The sequence below is a fragment of the Sinocyclocheilus rhinocerous genome, unplaced genomic scaffold (genome assembly GCF_001515625.1).
Source record: "Sinocyclocheilus rhinocerous isolate Xijiao unplaced genomic scaffold, SAMN03320098_v1.1 scaffold1163, whole genome shotgun sequence".
NCBI lineage: Eukaryota > Metazoa > Chordata > Actinopteri > Cypriniformes > Cyprinidae > Sinocyclocheilus > Sinocyclocheilus rhinocerous.
In genome coordinates this window covers 693,154-713,297 of record NW_015642328.1, presented here as the reverse complement: position 1 = coordinate 713,297, position 20,144 = coordinate 693,154, and the positions used below count along the sequence as shown (strand labels likewise).

General features: G+C 40.5%; 1 protein-coding gene across 1 annotated transcript in view; it reads left to right on the top strand.

Annotated features, from left to right (window-relative positions):
- Window positions 1-3,434: 3,434 nt before the first annotated feature.
- Window positions 3,435-20,144, top strand: part of gabrr2a (gamma-aminobutyric acid type A receptor subunit rho2a) — a 31,773-nt gene continuing 15,063 nt past the window's right edge. The window contains exons 1-3 of the mRNA XM_016572700.1: window positions 3,435-3,836; window positions 5,684-5,790; window positions 13,392-13,459. Coding sequence (XP_016428186.1) covers window positions 3,712-3,836; window positions 5,684-5,790; window positions 13,392-13,459 — 300 coding nt within the window. The 5' untranslated portion in view covers window positions 3,435-3,711. The remainder of the gene's footprint in view (window positions 3,837-5,683; window positions 5,791-13,391; window positions 13,460-20,144) is intronic.

The window sequence follows — 20,144 nt, the reverse complement described above, 5'->3', positions numbered from 1 at the left end:
ACACACACACACACACACTTTCAATTGGTGTACTTCAATGATAGGTTAGAATTGTGTGAATTTTTTGAATGAAAAATCAAAAGGATAAACAATGCAGATTTACATGATTGTATGATGGGCACTGTACATGATTCTGACTGGACAATCGTGACATTCAAATGTTTTTTGCATAATTGGCAGTTGTCTAAAGCAACTGATTTTCTACACAGCAAATTCCATATCTCTTGTCACCTTAAGGTCTTTTTTCTCACATCATAAATCCATAATCCATATTTAATTGTACTTATTTGTACTTACCGTATTTCAACTATGAGAAATCCTAACAAAATTAACATTGTAATAATTTACACGGCTCTCTGGAATGCTTCATTCTGACTGGCAAAATCATGGCATTCAAATACTTTTGCATAATTGACTGTTTTCCCATGCAGGAAACTGATTTTCTACATAGCTCTTTCATCACCATATGGTCTTTTTTTTTTACATAATAAAATAGTTTAAACTCAATAATTTAAATCAATATATCATGCTCCTTTTTTAATTTATATGCCAAGTAGCCATTTAATAAATGGCACAACGCCTGGCTGTACATTATCTCTATGTTATGATTTAAAGATTAACACTTGTAATTTCATTACTGCACATATGTTTCTTTTTTCACCATATCTCCAGTAAAACGTATATCTCTTATGGCATTGTTTGCATGAGTCTTGCAGTTGATCAGTATACGATGAAACAAAATACGATGAAAAAGACACGACGTGGTTGTCACTCTCCTTTTATTATCTAAATCTGTAAGAGCGATGCATGCAACATTAGTCCGCAATTTGAGGTTTCCAGCAGTTTGAATGGCGAGAATGATTCCAGCACCCATCATCTAGGGAGGAGATGAGCAAATTTAATGCAAAAGAGCCCTACAGTGCTTTGCTCCGCACTTCAAAAGATCTCGCCTGTACCTCCAATCACAGTCACTCAGATTGCCAATCTTTGTCACTTGGCTGTTAGCACAGAACCAATGTGGCAGCGCTCATTTGGACACAGTTAGGGCTGGATATCATGGTTGACACGGCACGTTTGGAAAGCCTCCTACATGCCATCAGTCACGTCTTTGCAAAAAGGTCCAAGGATAGCTTTGTATATATTTCCAATTTAATTTCTCCATTTTGATTTGCAAACACTGCAACACAAAAGCCCTGGCTGTGCAGGGGACAGATTTATCCCTTTAATATGAGAGGCCTGACAAACTTTTACGTAACGGATCCTTTAGTGACACACTGGCGATGCTCCAGCTCAGTGGCAGGCATCAAGTGGATACGGAGCTGGGGCGTGGCAGCACAGAATTGCTGTGAAATCCCAGATAAGCTGAGTTTCAGTAGCAGTAGAGCCGGAGCTGAGTGAGTGGGAGGACAAATGCATGAAAAAAGAGCCTTACCATCTGCTGCTGCGACAGTGGCACCAAGGCAGACCTTCAGGCAAGCCCCTGGATGGAGACCCCCCCCCCCATCATTTGGTTTGATATCAGATATGTAGATAATGCTTTAGATTCCATTTGTTATTGGTGAGCTACCTTAGTTAACACGAACTACTAAAGAAAAATACTTCTAAAGCATTGGTTAAAGGAGCAGTTCACCCCAAAAATTCAAATTTGATGAAAATGTATTCCCCCTCAGGCTGTTCAAGATGTACAGTAGATGAGTTATTTAGCATTACATCACTCAGAAAGAGACTTAAAACAGCTGATAAAACAATAATCCACAAATAAGCCATCACTTGTGTCTTTCTGAAGCGAAAAGCTGTGTCTTTGTAATGTAAGTACTGTATAGCAAATGCATTGCTCCTTGCTCAATGCGTTAACTAACATTAAGAAATAAGACCTTATTGTAATGGATAATTGCACCAAATACTCACTGGTGTATTGACATTATGCATGTTTCCCAACATTACATTACATGTCGTTATACCAACATTTGTCATTCCTAAACTGCATCATTACCATTCAAAGAGAAACATTTGGAATTGCGGCCATTACTCAGAGGATGCAGTTTGTCTTGTTGCGGATGCAAAAAGCATGCAAATTAACAAAAGAAAATCCAGCAGTATTACTTTAGGGTGCCAGTCATGGCAAACTGCCTTCTGTCTGATGTTCTCTCAACAGGAAATAAATTACAAATGGAAAGAAACAGTGGGGAAAAGATGCTGACTACCATTGTTTGATTCTTTTTCATTCTCTGGGTTGTTCCTGTCACAGCTTATTATATCATTAAATAAATAGTTCATTATGATGCTTGTAAGACTGGAAGAAGAACAATTCATAGAATGGTTTATAAAATGTTTATGATATTCAAAAGACATTTTTAAGCAATCGAAACCAAGAGACTGAATATCATAGATTTTCAGAAGTTGTGCAGTCATTCTGCATGCTATAAAAATCTGTTCATCATTTTGTTGCATTTAACTTGGCACAATAGTTTCTACCCAATAGAGCTGTTATGTTGTAGTCCTAAAATCCAGAACAGACTAAGCTTTTTCAAGCCATGGGTTCCCTTGGGATTGTCTTAGGTATTTTTTAGAATGGTGGTTTTGGATTTGTGAGTAAAAGGGTCTGTGGTTATCATTACTTGATAAAACTTTTGTTGCTAACAAGTTGTTAAATAAGGACTACAACTACCAAAGGGAATTATAAATCCTTATCCACATTATTTGTTACAAGTAGGCCTATAACTAGAAGAAGAGTAGTAAACAGTAAAAACTATTTGAGCTACAGACCGGTGTGTTTAGAAATACGACAATACATTTAAATGATAAGACAAGAAATGCCAGTATGCAATATCAAGCGGCATAAAGAGCTGTTTTGTGCAGCTAAAAATAACTGGAACTGGATGACACCGGAAGCCTCGCACATTCAAATTACAAATGGCCACGCCCACAACTAGGCCTACTATTTTAAATAAACAGCAGTTTAAAAATGCATAATTGAGGTAAACTCCGTGTAATTTGGTGTAACCACAAAGTTTACTTTAATCATACATAGAAGACCGTTGTCGTCTACAAATGACGTTATGACTCGACTCGCTTTGTCTGCATCAGTGGTAGAAAGTTGCGTTACTATATCGTGCAGATTGCAACTTAAATAACTTCTTGGTTTCAGTTCGGTTTATTGTTTTACAGTGTAGTAAAAATAGGCTGGTAAATGCCACGCTTATGTAATACATAGTAGCTACTGTAAACAAAATATTAACCGTAAAATCGGAGGTGAATCAAACTGCAGTGCATTGATCCCACGAGGGGAATTGCGTCGAGGATGTTTTGGCATTTAGCGGATGCACTTCACTCGTGCATTAGATTTGAAAGCATGCATAGTTTCGGATGCAGAGCTTTTTCAGGTCATATGTGTCTTTCTAAACCGTCTTTTCCTCCAACCGTACAGACAGCCGTGGGAAACGCGCGTATGCCCACCGCTGATGCCATGTGGTCAAAGCAGCTGTGCAGCTGATAACCAATGACAGGCAGAAGACGCCGCGCGAGGCTGCAGCAGGCGTCGCGTCGCGCCGCGCTGATATTTAAACCATCCACACATCGCGCATGCCAGAGGTGCGAGCTGCAGCGATTTCTGCGCTGAGAACGGAAAATGCTGCCTTTCCCGAGCCGCCGCGTTCATGGATTAAACTGGATTTCAGGACACACCTGTAGATTTTTCACCTGCTCTGCATAATGCCTTATCTGAGACGGTTCCTGATTTTAGTGCTCTTCCTGGGCTCGTTTGGGGAATGCCGGAGTAAACACAGCACGAGAGAGAGGAGGTGGACAGGAGCTGTGGAAACTCAGAAGCATGGGACGTAAGTGGCATTTCAGTCTGTGACAGCTGAACTTGGATTGACATGTCATGCTTCTGATAATGTGGATTCACAAAAGATTATGAAAAAGATGCTGATGTTGATGACTGTTGTGGTGATGATGAATAGCAGTTATCACATTGAAGATGTCTGTCAACAAGTTGGCTGCACACAACATCTTTGTTTCCATCTAATTAACTAGTCACAGAACTACTGTGATTTCTACTGAGGTTCAACTGGATTTTCTTCATCAATGAATTTATCACTGCATGTAAAGACCTTAGGCTTCAACTTAAGGTTTAGTGGGTAGTCTGCCATACCGATATTTACAGAGCACAGTGGCAGATATTATACAGTTTAAATATAGCAACTGAGATGTACAAAATTGTAGAAATTAACCCCAAAATGCATGTGTCTGGGTGACAGTTTTTGCTTTACTTGTGGTCTTTTCATCTGAAAATTCAGGAATGCCTCAATTAAGTCTGAATTTTAATTAAAAATGTTTTTTTTTTTATATTTACAAAACAAGTGGTGTTATATAGTTTATCCATATAATTCTGTGCATTTTTACCACATATTATATGGATTTTATGGGGGAAAGGTAGCTTTGCATTTTAGGGTTAAACGAAAACTTATTACAAATTAAAAATGTATGACACTTCTGTTAATCGATCAAGTGGCCAGCTATCAGCCAATTCTCCATATGGTCAAATATAATTTGCACCATAAAAAAAATCATTTTTTAAAGTTGTAAATAAAGAAGGATTATTGGAGTATAATACTATTTCATTCTTTTTACTTTAAAATTTCATGTTTAATTCAATTGCATTTAAACTAAAGTTTCAGTGTATCGGTTCTATATCGGCTGTTACTTATTACAAGCATTTGATGATAATGCATCTGATATATGTGTTCAGAGATGACAGTGCTGCACATAAGAGCTGAGGTGATGGTGTGAACTCATTCATTGATGTTTTTCGCAGACTCATTTTTCGACCACCTTTATTAGCCTGATTTCTATATGACAGCAGAGTGCCATAAATGAGGCCACAGGCCGGGGCGCAATTAACGTGACCCAGACAGATGATACCGCCACTGAACCGAACACGTATCACTGGCGTGCTCGAACTGGTGCTTCTTATTAAGACAAACAGCCATCTGTCACAGGCATGTTTCGCCCATCTGCCAAGGACAGTACGTTGGCACAAAGCTGTCCTGACAAACAGCTGACAAGGGTACAGCTCCATGGGTCTATAAAATTAAAACAAACAAACAATCTGCAGAATTAACATGTTGTTAGAGTACAAATTTGCATGAGAAAATCCAGCAGTATCGCTGCAGACAGGGTGCCAGTCATGGCAAGCTGCCTTCTGTCTCATATTCGCAACAGGAAATAAATTACAAATGGCAAGAAGCTGAGAGGAACGAGGCAGTCTACTTCTCACTGGATACTTTTTGAGTCACTGTCAGTGATTATGTTGTCACATAAAGAGTGAATTATGTGCATTGTTTGACTAGAACAATCACAGTTCATGAATCCAGTGTTCGGGACTCATCTGAGCATCTGTCGATAAGATCTCCTGTAATTTGAAACCGATCCATCTGCTACAGCTAGTTCACCACTGCCTTAACAATTTGTTGGTACAAGCACCGTGCATGATCTTATTCCGTCATTACACTTTTGCGGCTGCATTTTCACAGAAATTATGTAAATGCCATTGACTTTGAGGGTCCAGGCTGAATTTTTCATGTAACCTCTGGTAGATTCCACATAACAATAGTGCACATTGTCTAAATTTGTGATATAAGAGGCTGATCTGAGTTTTTTTTGGGGACTTTGAAACCTGCAGCTCCCTGGCAAAGAAGCCACCGGATGTGACAAAATCACGGCGACTGAAAACAGAGCAGTTGTTGAAAGTGGATGACCATGACTTCACCATGAGGCCCGCGTTTGGAGGTTAGTTCATCATACTTTTGTGTTGCAAATGTAAATTGCGGTTTTTTTTTTTGCCTTAATTTAAAGGCCACAACCTCACTCGGGAGCCTATTTTTTAAAAGTCCTCAAAGACATCATGTATAGTATGTGTAATGTTAAAGGTTTAATGTTAACATCCTCTGAAGATTAGTCAAAAATAAGGCACATGTTCTTAGCATGAGTCTAAAAAAAAGACAAGTCCTGTTGACAAAGCTTATAAAGTGCTATTATGATGTCTCCACTCCATTAGTTACCTAAAAGCCACATTTTTTTTTGTTGCATTGTTTTGATCTCATGTACAGATTGCACATATTTAATATGCACAGTTTGAGAACATTCAGGTCAGTTATTTGACCAGCAGGCATTCAATCTACATTGGCTCCCTCTAGAGGGGTAAACAGCCTCACTATTAAGCACTGCCCTGGCCTGTAATTAAGACTGGGATTTCAATTTTACTGGACTTCATATGGTTTTGAGAATTGGAGTTTGAAATGTGCATTTTAATAGGCAGGTGAATTTAGCCCATTATTATTTGATATTAAGCCAAAAAGTTGCCTGCATTGTGTAGCATTGTGTACCAAACAATTATTTTACATCGAATTTTTAATTCATCAAATATAAAATTCTAGAAAGTCTGAAACCAAATCTGTTTTTATTTAAAACTGGAAATGTAAAGTTTTATGATTCTGAAACAGACAACTATTTCTAGATCACTTAAATTTTGTGTAATTGATCATCTGATTCTCTGTAGCTTTTGCTTCCATTGAAGCACAAGATTGTCTCATAGTGGAGAACATAATCATCAGGTTTGACACAAACTTATGGAGTTTGTGCAGTTCAAGAGCTGCTGTCATTGAAGCAAAGGGACAGAAACCAATTACTTTCTGAAATTCATGCTTATTTTTCATGTAAATATTCCACTTGAATTGCTACGGTGATAATATAATTGCTCTGTTATTTCATGTTAAGAATAATAATGGAAGTTTTTTTTCTAGAAAGTCAGCGTGCTTTGATTTAATTCATGCATGGACATGGATTTTCATGACCTTGATTTCACATATTTCCTTTACAAAGCAATACCTTATTAAACTCGCTCAGATCAATTGCATTGAGACATTTTTGAAGCTTTTAGCTCGGCAGATGGAGCCTTGTACTCTTTACTCAAGCTTTTTACACTAGTTTTAATGAGATTGTCACTGTTAGGAGAGTTAACAATCAATCAGATCAGAGATCACATAGAAACAGCTGGATGTGTGTGCAGACTGATCCTCTGGGAAGATGAGATTATAAAATAGGAATAATTTATCCAAAAAATGCAAACTGACATTATTTATTTGCTCTCATTTCATTTATAATCTATATACTGTGATATTTTCAGTGGATTTCAGAGATAGTCATAGTTATTTTGTCATAGTAATACGATACAAACACGTCCAGATTCAAAAACGGCATGTCAACAGAAAAACGTTTGTGTGTACAAACATAACCTGCCATTTTTGATATGCAAGAATGTAAGATTATTAAGGACTAATGACTTCTTATGGCTTCAGAAGACTTATATGGTGCTTTTTATTGGTTTTATTTTCATGTCTTTTTTTTTTAGTTTGACAGTCATGGTCACTATGAACTGTCATGGTGTAAAGATTCAAAAACTCTTCCTTTTGTGATCTATGGACTAAAATAACAGCATAAGTGTTTGAAATGACAGGAAGGTGAGTAAATCATGTCAGAATTTTCATTTTTGATCTATTCCTTTAATGCAGAGACTTTTCTACCATGGCTAGAATGGTATTAAAGGATGATATAAGGAGGAGCTCAGGGCTTCTCTTTAAGTGTACGGCACTTAAAAGTTTGCGCAGTAAAGGCTAAGAACTAATGAAAGTTCTCCTACTAGTCCATACAGTCCCCCTATTCTTTTTTTAATGATGTGTTCCTATATAGGGCAAAGAAAAAGAAACACTCCCGTGTTTGATGCCGTTCCTCCTATGAATAGAGTATCTAAAAAGCCACTCATTTGGATGCTCTGACTCTGCGTACGATTGGGAATTGCTCTTTGTACAGCAGGGGGTCACAGCAAAGGGAATGAAAATAGCCCAAACATATTCACCCCCTCAGACGCATACACAGATCTGTCAGCTCTGACAGTGATGCATTGTTGCATCTGCTTGACGTTGAAAACCTCACTGCTAGTTCAAAACATGATGTAATGAGTTCACAACTGTCATCCAATGTCATTGATTCATAACATTATAGATTTTCACCAAGGGGTTAAAGGCCATTTTCATTTGCTTTTCTTCCAAAACACAAAATAGCAATCAATCAATCAAAAAATAAGTCATTTTAAAATGTAGAATTATGCAATAAGCTATGCAATAAGAATTATGCAGTAAGCTATTTTAACAAAAGTATGTTTATAATATATATATATATATATATATATATATATATATTGGTCTGTTTTTAGTTTTATTCAATGTAATTACGTTTTTTCAGTATATGTCAAATAAGTGAAAGGATATTTTTGGGTGTAAAAAGCTTCCTACAGTAAGGTTCTAAAAGCTGAAAAAAATGCCACTAAAACACCGAGGTGGCAAAGGACGAAGATGTATTATTATTATTATTATTATTATTATTTCATTTTTTATCCCCATAATTGGAGAGAATAGATTTGTTGTGAAGGACGTGTGAAGTGACTGTGCATATATGTCTATACCAGTGGTTCTCAATTCCGGTCCTGGGGTACCACTGCTCTGCATATTTTGTATATCTTCCTTTTTTAACGCACCTGATTCAGATCATCAGCTCATTAAGAGAGAGATCCATGAACTGAATCAAGGGCGTCAGATAAGAGAGACATACAAAATGTGCAGAGCAGTGGTACCCTGGGACTGGAACTGAGAACCGTTGGTCTGTACCGTATGTGCCAGACTGTACTAAAACCAAAATTACAGAGAAACTCTTTTTAAAATACTGAAAAGGTTATGAAATACCAGTGATTAAATAAAGAGGTTGGTTCAGAACAAGAGGTTATTTTGCATGTAGTCATTTCTTAGATATATCTTGCAGAAATATCACAGAAATTGTTGCTCTGTCAATTTAGTTTAATTTTTTTTTTAAATGTAGAATTTTGCAATGAGCTATTATAACATACTTAATAATAATAATAATAATAATTGGTTTTAAGGTAATTAAGTCATGTTTCTTTTTCAGTAAATTTCAAGTAATTCAAAGAATTCTGGGCTTAAAGGGATAGTTCACCCAAAAATGAAAATTCTGTCATTAATTACTCACCCTCATTTCGTTCCAAACCCGTAAGACCTTCGTTCATCTTAGGAACACAAATTAAGATATTTTTGATGAAATCTGAGAGATTTTTGCTGCACAGACAGCAATGCAACTACCACATTCAAGGCCCAGAAAGGTAGTAAGGACATTGCTAAAATAGTCCATGTGACATCAGTGGTTCAACTGTAATTGTATGAATCTACGCAAATACTTTTCTTTGTGCAAACAAAAAAAATACTTTATTTCTTCTCTTCCATGTCAGTCTTCGACATGCATTCACGAGAGTACCACGACACACGTGTGTGCATTCCTCTGCTTGTAAACAAGGCATCCTGCGTCAGCAGCACCACACACATGTCGTGGTACTCTTTTAAACGCGCAGTGGAGACTGACACGGAAGAGAAGAAATTGTTGAATAAAGTCATTATTTTTATTTTCTTTGCACACAAACAATATTGTCGTAGCTTCATAACATTACGGTTGAACCACTGATGTCACATGGACTATTTTAACAATGTCCTTACTACCTTTCTGGGCCTTGAACGTCGCTGTTTATGGGTCAGAAAGCTCTCAGATTTCATCAAAAATATATTAACTTGTGTCCTGAAGATGAACGAAGGTCTTACGGGTTTGGAACGACATGAGGGTGAGTAATTAATGACAGAATTTTCATTTTTGGGTGAACTAATCCCTTTCAAAATTGACAGCGCATTTGTGAAATATGCCTATACTGACATTGCAGCTCAAAAATACTGTATAACACCTGATGGACCAGACTGTATTAAAACCAAAATAATTGAGAAACACTCAAAATACATAAAAGGTAGTGAATTACCCAGTGACTAATCAGGCTGGTTCAGAACAAGGGGTTGTTTTGCTTGTAGATTTTACTCAAAAATATAATGCTGTATCAAAAGTATTTCCATGGCTTTGTTGAACCATTTCTTTTCACAGCTCAGTCGATATGCAATAATTATTAATACATTCATAAAATCATGCACTTTGCAAAGGAAAAAATGACATTGGCCTCTATCCTTGTATCCTATCATGTTAAACAATCCTTTTTAGCATGCTTTTCATCGACCAATTGCTGTATCCTATGCAATGATTAGTAAAAGGTAGCGCAGGTATAATGTGCCGTGTGTACTGCATAAATGAGATTTACTTCAGAAGCAAAAGAGAATTGCTAATGCATGACTGAAGTCTGGTTTAAATCCAGAGACGGCTAACTGATGGTGCATTAAACTTATGCCTAATCCTCCACAAGGGAAGTATCGATGATGTACGCAGAACATATAGCGCTCACTGCGTGTTTATGGGTCATACAGGGCAGTATGCGTTTCTTGATGTGAAGGATTACACATATTAAAGATTGGTATCATGTTGTAGATGACACACATCCCTGTTTACTTCTGTCTGCAGATTTGCATATGCGCAATGCTGCTTTCAATACTAATGTTTGGGCCAGCTGGGCCAGCAGCGCCTGAAAACCAGATACGAAACGAAATGAAAGATCAAAAGATATCAAGTAACCTCTCCATGCCTGGATGCCACATATCTCGAAGCCAGCGGCATTTTATGTGTTATTCGTACAGCCAAAATTGGCTGAATGTGCTATACAAATAAACTTGCCTTGCCTTGCCTTGCCTTGAATTCTGACATTTGGCGAAAGGATCAGTTAGTCTTACGAGCTGCATAAGAAACTGAGGACTATTAATCACATTACATTTTGTTGCCTCTCTCACTTTTTTTATTCGTCCGTTAAAGACTTAAAGGGTTAGTTCACCCAAAAATGAAAATTCTGATTATTTTACAGATCTCCTTGCTACGTTTCTGGACTTGAGAACAGTTCAGTTGCTGTCTATGCAGGGTCAGACAGCTCTCAGATTCCATCAAAAATATCTTAATTTGTGTTCCGAAGATGAACGAAGGTCTTACGGGTTTGAAACGACATGAGGGTGAGTAATTAATGACAGAATTTTCATTTTTGGGTGAACTATCCCTTTAAGCAGTCCTCGCTGATGGGTCGGTCCATCTGGAGGATCGCTCGATCTGCTATGGACTGAGGCGCAATGGTGCTGGTGACGAGATTAATCTGGCAGCGGTTTGTACTGATCAGCCGGTCAGCCAACCCCCCGTGGATTAGCACATGCAACAATCCCAGCCTGCCCTGCCCCGCAGACAGCTGGTTTAAAGACCGCCCACTGGCCAAACATCAACTAGCGATCACCAGCTCAATGTCATAGCCTCAGCAACTTTGAAAGAAATGCGCTATTAATAAAATCAACCCTGGAAAGGGGTCATTCGATCTTTTTTTTAAGTACTTCACCTTAAAATAAAACAGCATTATATCATTTCAAACCTATATGACTTACTTTCGTGAAAAAGAAAATGATTTTTATGAATTTTTAGAGTATAAAAAGTCATATGGGTTTGGAACAACATGATAAAAACTGAATATTTATTTATTTATTGGTGAACTATGCTTTTTTTCGTCATCGTTTTGTTGTTTTAAACCTCTATGACTTTTTTTTCTTCTGTGGAACACAAAAGGAGATTTTTTTATGAATTTTAATTGGTTAAAAATGTTGTAAATAGAAAGAGAAAATTCTTTTATTTATTTATTTTAATGAACTATCCCTTTAATGAACATTTGTTGTAATCATTATGTCATTCTAAACCTGTATGTCTTACTTTCTTCTGTGGAACACAAAAGGAGATATTTTTTAATGAATTTTAAGAAGATAAAATGTCATATGGGTTTAAAACAACATGAGAGTGTATGAATAATAATTCTTTATTTGTTTCTTTTTATTAATTTTTTTACTAACTGTCACTGTACATCTATTCCTTTATAACTTTAATGAACATTTTATTGTAATCATTATGTTTATGTTTTACTTTTTACTTTTTATTTATTTTAAGAGAATAAACAGTAATATGAGTTTGGAACATCATGAGAGTGTGTAAATAATGAGAGTTTATTTATTTATTTATGATGAACTATCCCTTTAAGGAACATAATTATTATGTTGTTCCAAACTTACTTTCTTTCTTCTGTGGAACATAAAAGGAGATTTTTTTTAAATGAATTTTAAGAGAGATAAACATTCATATAGATTTGGAACAATTTGTGTAAACAAAAAGTGTTTTTATTATTGTTTTATTTTTTTGGGTGAACTGTCCCTTTAATAATATCCAGTTATCGCAGAGGTCTTTGAATTTGTTTTTAATAAGAAAAGCACAAATATCCATCTCCAAGTGGTAACTACAATTGAGAAATAGGACAGCTGAACTCAAGGTCATTCTAATGGTTTCAGACTCAAACTGACAGCAGGGGGGTTGATTAGTTTTGACAAATAGATTTTACCTAGGAGCTGTGTCCTTATTTAGGCTTATTTGTGTGATATGAAAAGCCTTGATGGTACATGACAGGGAAATTGACAGGATGGTCCAGTGGGTGTTGCATGGCAGTAGTTTATGAGAATCTGGATTACATAAGAAAATTTGTAAAAGTCATCTCCACAGTTGGCGGTTATTTATCTACATTACTCAAATGCGTTTTCTGCAGCATATAAAGTAATGCTTTTGCTTTTCATGAAGGGTTTTTATGAGCGATACATTAAGTGACACGTAATGGCAAGTTTCAGTCAGTGTCAGTATCATTTTGAGCATCAAAATTTAATCCACCATTTCCAATAATCTCGTAGGATTACTAGGACTAGGAGTGGCCGATGGGACGCACTGGAAATCTCGTTTTTAATCTGTCTGGCGTTACTACATGATCCCCGTCCATATGTACAGGCCGCCCCCTGCCCATTTACCTAAATGTCTTACCTTCTGAGTGACAGATAGCCCTATTACACTAATCCTGGTAAAGAGCAAGGCTTTAGATTTGCTACAAAAGACCTTACAAGTGCAGCTCCATGTAGGATATCAAAGCTGCAGTTCCGGTTGAAGGCCCGTCCTTTGAGAGCTGGCGTTCCTTACAATCCGTCAGATGTCAAAGCAGCTGCTAAGCCTTTTGTGAACAGATCTGGTGGAAAGCAAACAGATCCAGATCTGGCCGTGAGGATGTATTTAATGATGCTCACAGAAGTCTTAGCGAACACCCTGCTGATTGCACTGGTATGAAGCTGTCAGAATCCAGTAAACAATGAGTATTATGAAAAATTAATGCATGGCATAGGCAAAAGAGGTCATATAGCAATGGGATGGAGAAGATGGTGTAATTCAATTGTCAAACACAGTTGTATATGTTGTATAAATGGCATAAATGTTTGTTTGTTTTTTTGCAGGTCCTGCTATTCCAGTGGGAGTTGATGTACAAGTGGAAAGCTTGGACAGTATTTCAGAAGTAGACATGGTAGGTAATCCTAAACAGTTGCTTTTCACATGTGCTGTTTTACATAACACCCTCAACTATTTGACTCTAAATTATAGAACATACAAGGACACATTAAACGGTTGAATTTTAATTTGACAAAAATGAAGCTTAATTTTTAAAAAATCCAAAAATGTTAGGATTTTTGGCATTGTGACATTATTTTCACTACAGTTTAATACATTTCGGCCTCAAATTTTCGGATACATCAAGATATCTTTTGAAATTTTTGATTAAATTTAAATATAAAAAAAATAGATTTTTATGTTATTTAAATACAATAATAACAAAGCCAGTAAAACACTACCATGATGTAAAATATTTTGCAATTTAAATAAATTATCATTTATTTATTTATTCATTCATTTCATTCATTAAAGGGGTCATATGATGCTGCTAAAAAGAACAGTATTTTGTGTATTTGGTGTAATGAAATGTGTTTATGCGGTTTAAGGTTAAAAAAACACATTATTTTCCACATACTGTACATTATTTTTTCTCCTCTATGCCCCGCCTTTCTGAAACGCGTCGATTTTTACAGATCTTCTTTATGCACCAAGAGCTTGTAACACTCCAAAGAGAAAGGAAAAATTGAAATCGCATCATGTGACCCCTTTAATAATTAGAATTTTGGGATTTATTGTTATGAAAATCTACTATGCAAAAATAGAAAAAAGTCCTAAAAATAGGTTTCATTTTCTATGCAAAGTATAATTTATGTAAGAAAAATAATAAGAAAATAAGATTTATAATAAGAAAAATAAGAAAAAAATATTTATTATAATAAAATATTCTTATAGTATATATAATTTCTTTCTTTTGATTTTGATAAAAAATGACTTTGTCATGTTCTACGCAAGTTTTGTAAGAATCACTCTCAATTTCATAATTCTCTAGCTTTTTGGCCATTTATTACTGGCTTTTTTGCAGTTACTGAGTCCCACAAGGGTATTCCTAAAAAAAGAGCTGCTGCGTCTCTGATGGCAAAAACTTTGATCATGGATCTTCTTTTTACTTTTGTTTTAACAGAATATGACACCCATTCTGCCATTCCATTCTCATGTTTTGGGTTTCACTGTTGGTAGAAGTCTTTGTGCGATGCAACAAAGAAACTGTGTGGTGCTTTTATTGACTATATATAATTGCTGGCCATTTGAAATGTTTATGGTTATATAACCAAAAGAAAGAACAGAGAAGGGATGATCTGCTTGAGCGATGTAGAGAGGCATCATATGGAGGATTGAGAGTTACATCGACTTTCTATTTAAAACAAACTGCAAAGAAAAGACTTGTAAGGAATTGATGTAAGATGTGAAATTGGCCTTGTACTCTCTGCAGCAATAAAACAGTTGCCACTCCCAAAACTTTGGTGTGTGTACATTGCCAGTATTGCCACATAACCTTTGAAGAACATGTCTAGCTCATTTCACCCTGAAATCAAAAGAAAGAAACTATATTTTGCTTAGGAAATAAAGCCTACGTAATGTTTTTATCATTGGGCATTATTTTCATGACAATTGATCATATCCCCTCCTCTCAATTCTCATTACTGTAATGCAAAGAAAATCCAATTCTAATCACTATAATGAAAAAAGCAATGTTATATATTATTTATATCATCATTTATGTTGTTGCAAACACAAAGAGTACCTTCCTTGGATAACAAAAGCTTTCAAGCTTCAAAAGGATACCAAAGTCCCATAAAAGTGGTTCCTATGACTTGTGCGCTATGTTCTTCTGTCTTCAGAGGCCTTAAGATTTGGGATATTCCACACAAGTCATATGAACATCTCGGTTATGTACGTAACCCTCGTTCCCTGATGGAGGGAACGGAGACGTTATGTTGTGACGACATAGGGGGTTTACTTGAGAGCCCCAATCCACTCTGACTTTTGGAGAAAACGCCAATGAATTTTGGCTAGTGGATTTTGCATACCTGAGCCACTCCCCGTGCATACGGGTATAAATAGGTGCAGGTGCATCCACTCATCAGGTTTTACACTGAGGAGCCGAAAACGTGTCCCTGGCAACCAGCGATGGTTCAAGGTTGTGGCATGGGGACATAACGTCTCTGTTCCCTCCATCAGAAAACGAGGATTACGTACGTAACAGAGACGTTTCCTATCTGTCGGTCACTACGAGTTATGTCGTGACGACATAGGGGGTCCATGAAAAGCACCACAACCTGAACCCCGTCACAACCCTGTAGCGCTGCAAATGCTGTCAAACAAATGCTACACAAAGGTCGTAACCTTACCAACGCCCCATCGCAAATTCACTGACCTTGGCGCCCGCAGGGACCAAAAGGTGAGTACATCGCTGCTGGAGATAGCCAAGCCGCTGTTCCTATGACAGAAACATTTTTCTTAAGAGAAGGGTTTCGACCTTCATGAAAGGTGCTTCATGCCTTTCCTGTTTGTTGTTTACAGCTTTGGCAGTAACAAAGGGGAAGTGAGCCTTCCGGAGAAGGGCGCTACGGAGACCACATCCTGCCCGTATGGAGGTATCATGTGGAGACACTAATATGGACTGACCCAGGCCTGGGGCAGTACTACATATGGAATGGGTCTCTGAGGCAGGTCCTACCTAGGAGTAGGGAGGAACGGCTGCCAGCAGAGACTGACAGAGTGGTCTGTCAAAGGGAAGACACGGGTTCACCAAGAGGGAAACCTTACCATGGAGGAATACACATATGGGATCGCCCGCAGGGAATCAAGCCATATGGACACCTAGACCAGTAAAGGGGCTGACCGGAAACCCAGGCAAGCTAACACCGATACTGGGCCTGGCGTCAGACTGCTCCGCCCAGTCTGACTACCGGGGGTGCTGGAGGATACTCAACCAGGGTTTGTCGTCTGGGGAACTTACTGGAGGAGGAAAAGCACTCGCATCCCCGGGTGAGGGGGAACGGCACAGCAAGCGTGACACTGGCTGGCTCTTCCCGCCACTTACATGTTACCCAACAGATGGGAAGAAACCGGCTCAACACGGAGACTGTAAAAGGTGTTCGTTGTCGCCCAGCCCGCAGCTCTACAAATGTCTGCCAGAGAGGTGCCATGCGCCAGCGCATAGGAGGAGGCAACACTCTGTGTGGAGTGAGCCCTCACCCCCAGGGGGCACAGCTCGCCTTGGGATTGGTACGCCAAGGCGATGGCATCCACTAATCAGTGGGCCAACCTCTGCTTGGAGACAGCTTTAACAACATTTGTAGATCGGGAAGAAGGAGACGGGAACCGGCGAACATTTCAACAAAATTGTAATAAAATAAACAAACACAAAATAGCGCGATAGACCCTCGCGGACGACTGTCGCACACACACAAAACCAAAACACAAAATAAAATTTATCCAGGCCGGGGTCTCAGGACAACGTGAGACTCATCGCTCACCGAAAATGCTTGGAGGTCCCTGACCCTCTTGATGGAAGTGAGCGCGGTCAGGAGCGCTTTCTTAGCAGACAGGAACTTAAGCTCAACTGAGTCCAGTGGCTTAAAGGGATCCCTCTGAAGGCCAGCCAGGACAGTAGAGAGATCCCAGGAGTGCACCAGGGGTGGCCTAGGAGGATTTAACCTTCTGGCACCCCTCAGGAACCTGACGATGAGATCGTGCTTTCCAATTACTCCACCGGCCTCGCTCCGTTCCCACGGCTCTCGGCCCCGCCCCCACTCATCACAACAGCCTTCCCTTTTTGCTGACCTCCGTAGCAGACAAAGAGCTGCTCAGAGTTTCTGAAGCTCCGGATGCAGTCCACGTATATGCACAACGCACTTATGGGACACAGCAACGCCAAGGCTGGATCTGCCTCCTCTGAAGGCAGTGCTTGCAGGTTCACCACCTGAAGGTGTGGTGGGAACCTTGGGCACGTATCCAGGCCGGGGTCTCAGGACAACGTGAGACTCATCGCTCACCGAAAATGCTTGGAGGTCCCTGACCCTCTTGATGGAAGTGAGCGCGTCGTCGAGGGAGCTCTAGCCTGAGTGATCGTGTTTACCACCGCCGCGTCCCGTCCAGGAGCCACACGTGGAGGTCCCAGGGATCTGGACATGGGTGCCATATGGTGCCGAGCCCCTGAGAAAAGAGTTCCTTCCTCAGAGGGATGCGCCAGGGAGGGGCTGTCGCGAGGACCATGAGTTCCGAAAACCAGGTCCGGGTGGGCCAGAAAGGCGCAACCAACAGGACCTGTTCCTCGTCCTCCCTGACCTTGCACAGTGTCTGTGCGAGAAGGCTCACTGGGGGAAACGCATACTTGCTACGCTCCAACCTTTCTTGCAGGAAAGAAAGCACTACTCCAATCGTGCATCTTCGGGGGTCTTCTCAGCGAGAAGAACACCAGTTCACGAACAGACTCTACTTCAGAGCATAGGCTTGCCTCGTCGAGGGAGCTCTAGCCTGAGTGATCGTGTTTACCACCGCCGCGTCCCGTCCAGGAGCCACACGTGGAGGTCCCAGGGATCTGGACATGGGTGCCATATGGTGCCGAGCCCCTGAGAAAAGAGTTCCTTCCTCAGAGGGATGCGCCAGGGAGGGGCTGTCGCGAGGACCATTAGTTCCAAAAACCAGGTCCGGGTGGGCCAGTACGGCGCAACCAGCAAGACCTGTTCCTCGTCCTCCCTGACCTTGCACAGTGTCTGTGCGAGAAGGCTCACTGGGGGAAACGCATACTTGCGTAGAGCCCGAGGCCAGCTGTGTGCCAGCGTGTCCATGCCGAGGGGGGCCTCGGTCAGGGAGTAATACAGCTGGCAGTGGGAGGACTCGCGGGAAGCAAACAGGTCTACCTGGGCTTCTCCGCGTCTGACTCCAGAAGAGGAGATGACGGGCAAGCTGTGACATGCGACGTGAACGTAGACCTCCCTGCCAGGTGATGTACGACACGGCCGCAGTGTTGTCCGTGTGGACCAACACGTGCTTGTCCTGTAGCAGTGGCCGGAACTGCTGTAAGCCGAGATGCACTGCCAACAGCTCTAGGCAGTTTATGTGCCAAAGTCAAGTCAAGTCAAGTCACCTTTATTTATATAGTGCTTTTAACAATACAGATTGCGTCAAAGCAACTGAACAGCATTAATTAGGAAAATAGTGTGTCAATAATGCAAAAATCACAATAGTAAACACTAATTTTTCAGTTAAAGGCAGTTCATCATTGAATTCAGTGATGTCATCATCCAGCTCAGTTCAGTTTAAATAGTATCTTTGCAATCATTTGCAATCAAGTCAACGATATCGCTGGAAATGAAGTGTCCCCAACTAAGCAAGCCAGAGGCGACAGCGGCAAGGAACCAAAACTCCATCGGTGACAGAATGGAGAAAAAACCTTGGGAGAAACCAGGCTCAGTCGAGGGGCCAGTTCTCCTCTGGCCAGACAAAACCAGCAGTTCAATTTCAGGCTAGCAAAGTCACATTGTGCAGAGGAATCATCTGGTTCCTGTGGTCTTGTTCCGGTGGTCGTCTGAGACAAGGTCATTACAGGGGATCTGTATCTGGGGCTCATCTAGTTGTCCTGGTCTCCGCTGTTTTTCAGGGCTGTAGAGGGGTCATCAAAGCAGTCGAGGCCCCATCCAGAGCCCCGAGGCTGCCTGCCCGTTGCATGTAGTACCTCAGCCCGTACTGGAGGCATCCGTCGTGACAACGAAATGCCGGGACACTTGTTCTAAGGGCACCTCGGCCCGTAGAAAGGCAAGGTCTGTCCAGGGGCTGAATGAGCGGCGACACGTCGGCGTGATGGTCACGTGAAGTGTACCACGACGCCATGCCCATCTCAGGACTCGGGAGTGTAACCAGTGTTGAAGTGGTCTCATATGAAACAATCCAAGCGGCATGACTGCGGCTGCGGATGCCATATGCCCCAGGAGCCTCTGAAAGTGTTTCAGAGATACCACTTTCCTGTCTCAGCACTGACTGGGCACGCTCGCTGGTGAGCCACGCCGTCATACTCGAGAAAAGAGATTCTCTGCACGGGGGAGAGTTTGCTCTTTTTCCAGTTGACCCGAAGCCCCAACTGGCTGAGGTGCTGGAGCACCAGGTCCCTGTGATTGCACAACTGCTCTCGTGACCGGGTGATGATGAGCCAGTCGTCGAGGTAGTTGAGGAACCTGATGCCCACTTCCCATAACGGGGCAAGGGTGCCCTCCACGACCTTCGTAAAGACACGGTGGGACATGGTGAGGTACTGCCATGCCCGACCCTCGAACACAAACCGTAGTGTCGGCCTGTGTCGAGAAAGAATCAAGACATGAAAGTAACCGTCCTTCAGGTCGACCGCTGCAAACCAATCCTGGGGCTGGATGTATCTGATGATGCGTTCTGCGTCAACATCTTGAACGGAAGCTTGTGAAGGGCCCGATTCAAGACTTGCAGATCCAGGATTGGCCGAAGGCCACCGCCTTTCTTGGGCACTGTGACGAGTGGGGCGGGGCCGAGAGCCGTGGGAACGGAGCGAGGCCGGTGGAGTAAATGCTAATGCACGACACCTGCGCCACTCACCGGTCTCGAGTCCCACGGAGGAGCTCCGGAAGCATAAAAGGAGGAGTGACGACAGTGTTGGACGAGAGAGGACCAGGCCTGGACTTTATTTTGTGTTTTGGTTCTGTTTGTGCGCGACAGTCGTCCGCGAGGGGCTGTCGCGCTATTTTGTGTTTGGTTATTTTATTATTAAAATCTTTAATGTTCGCCAG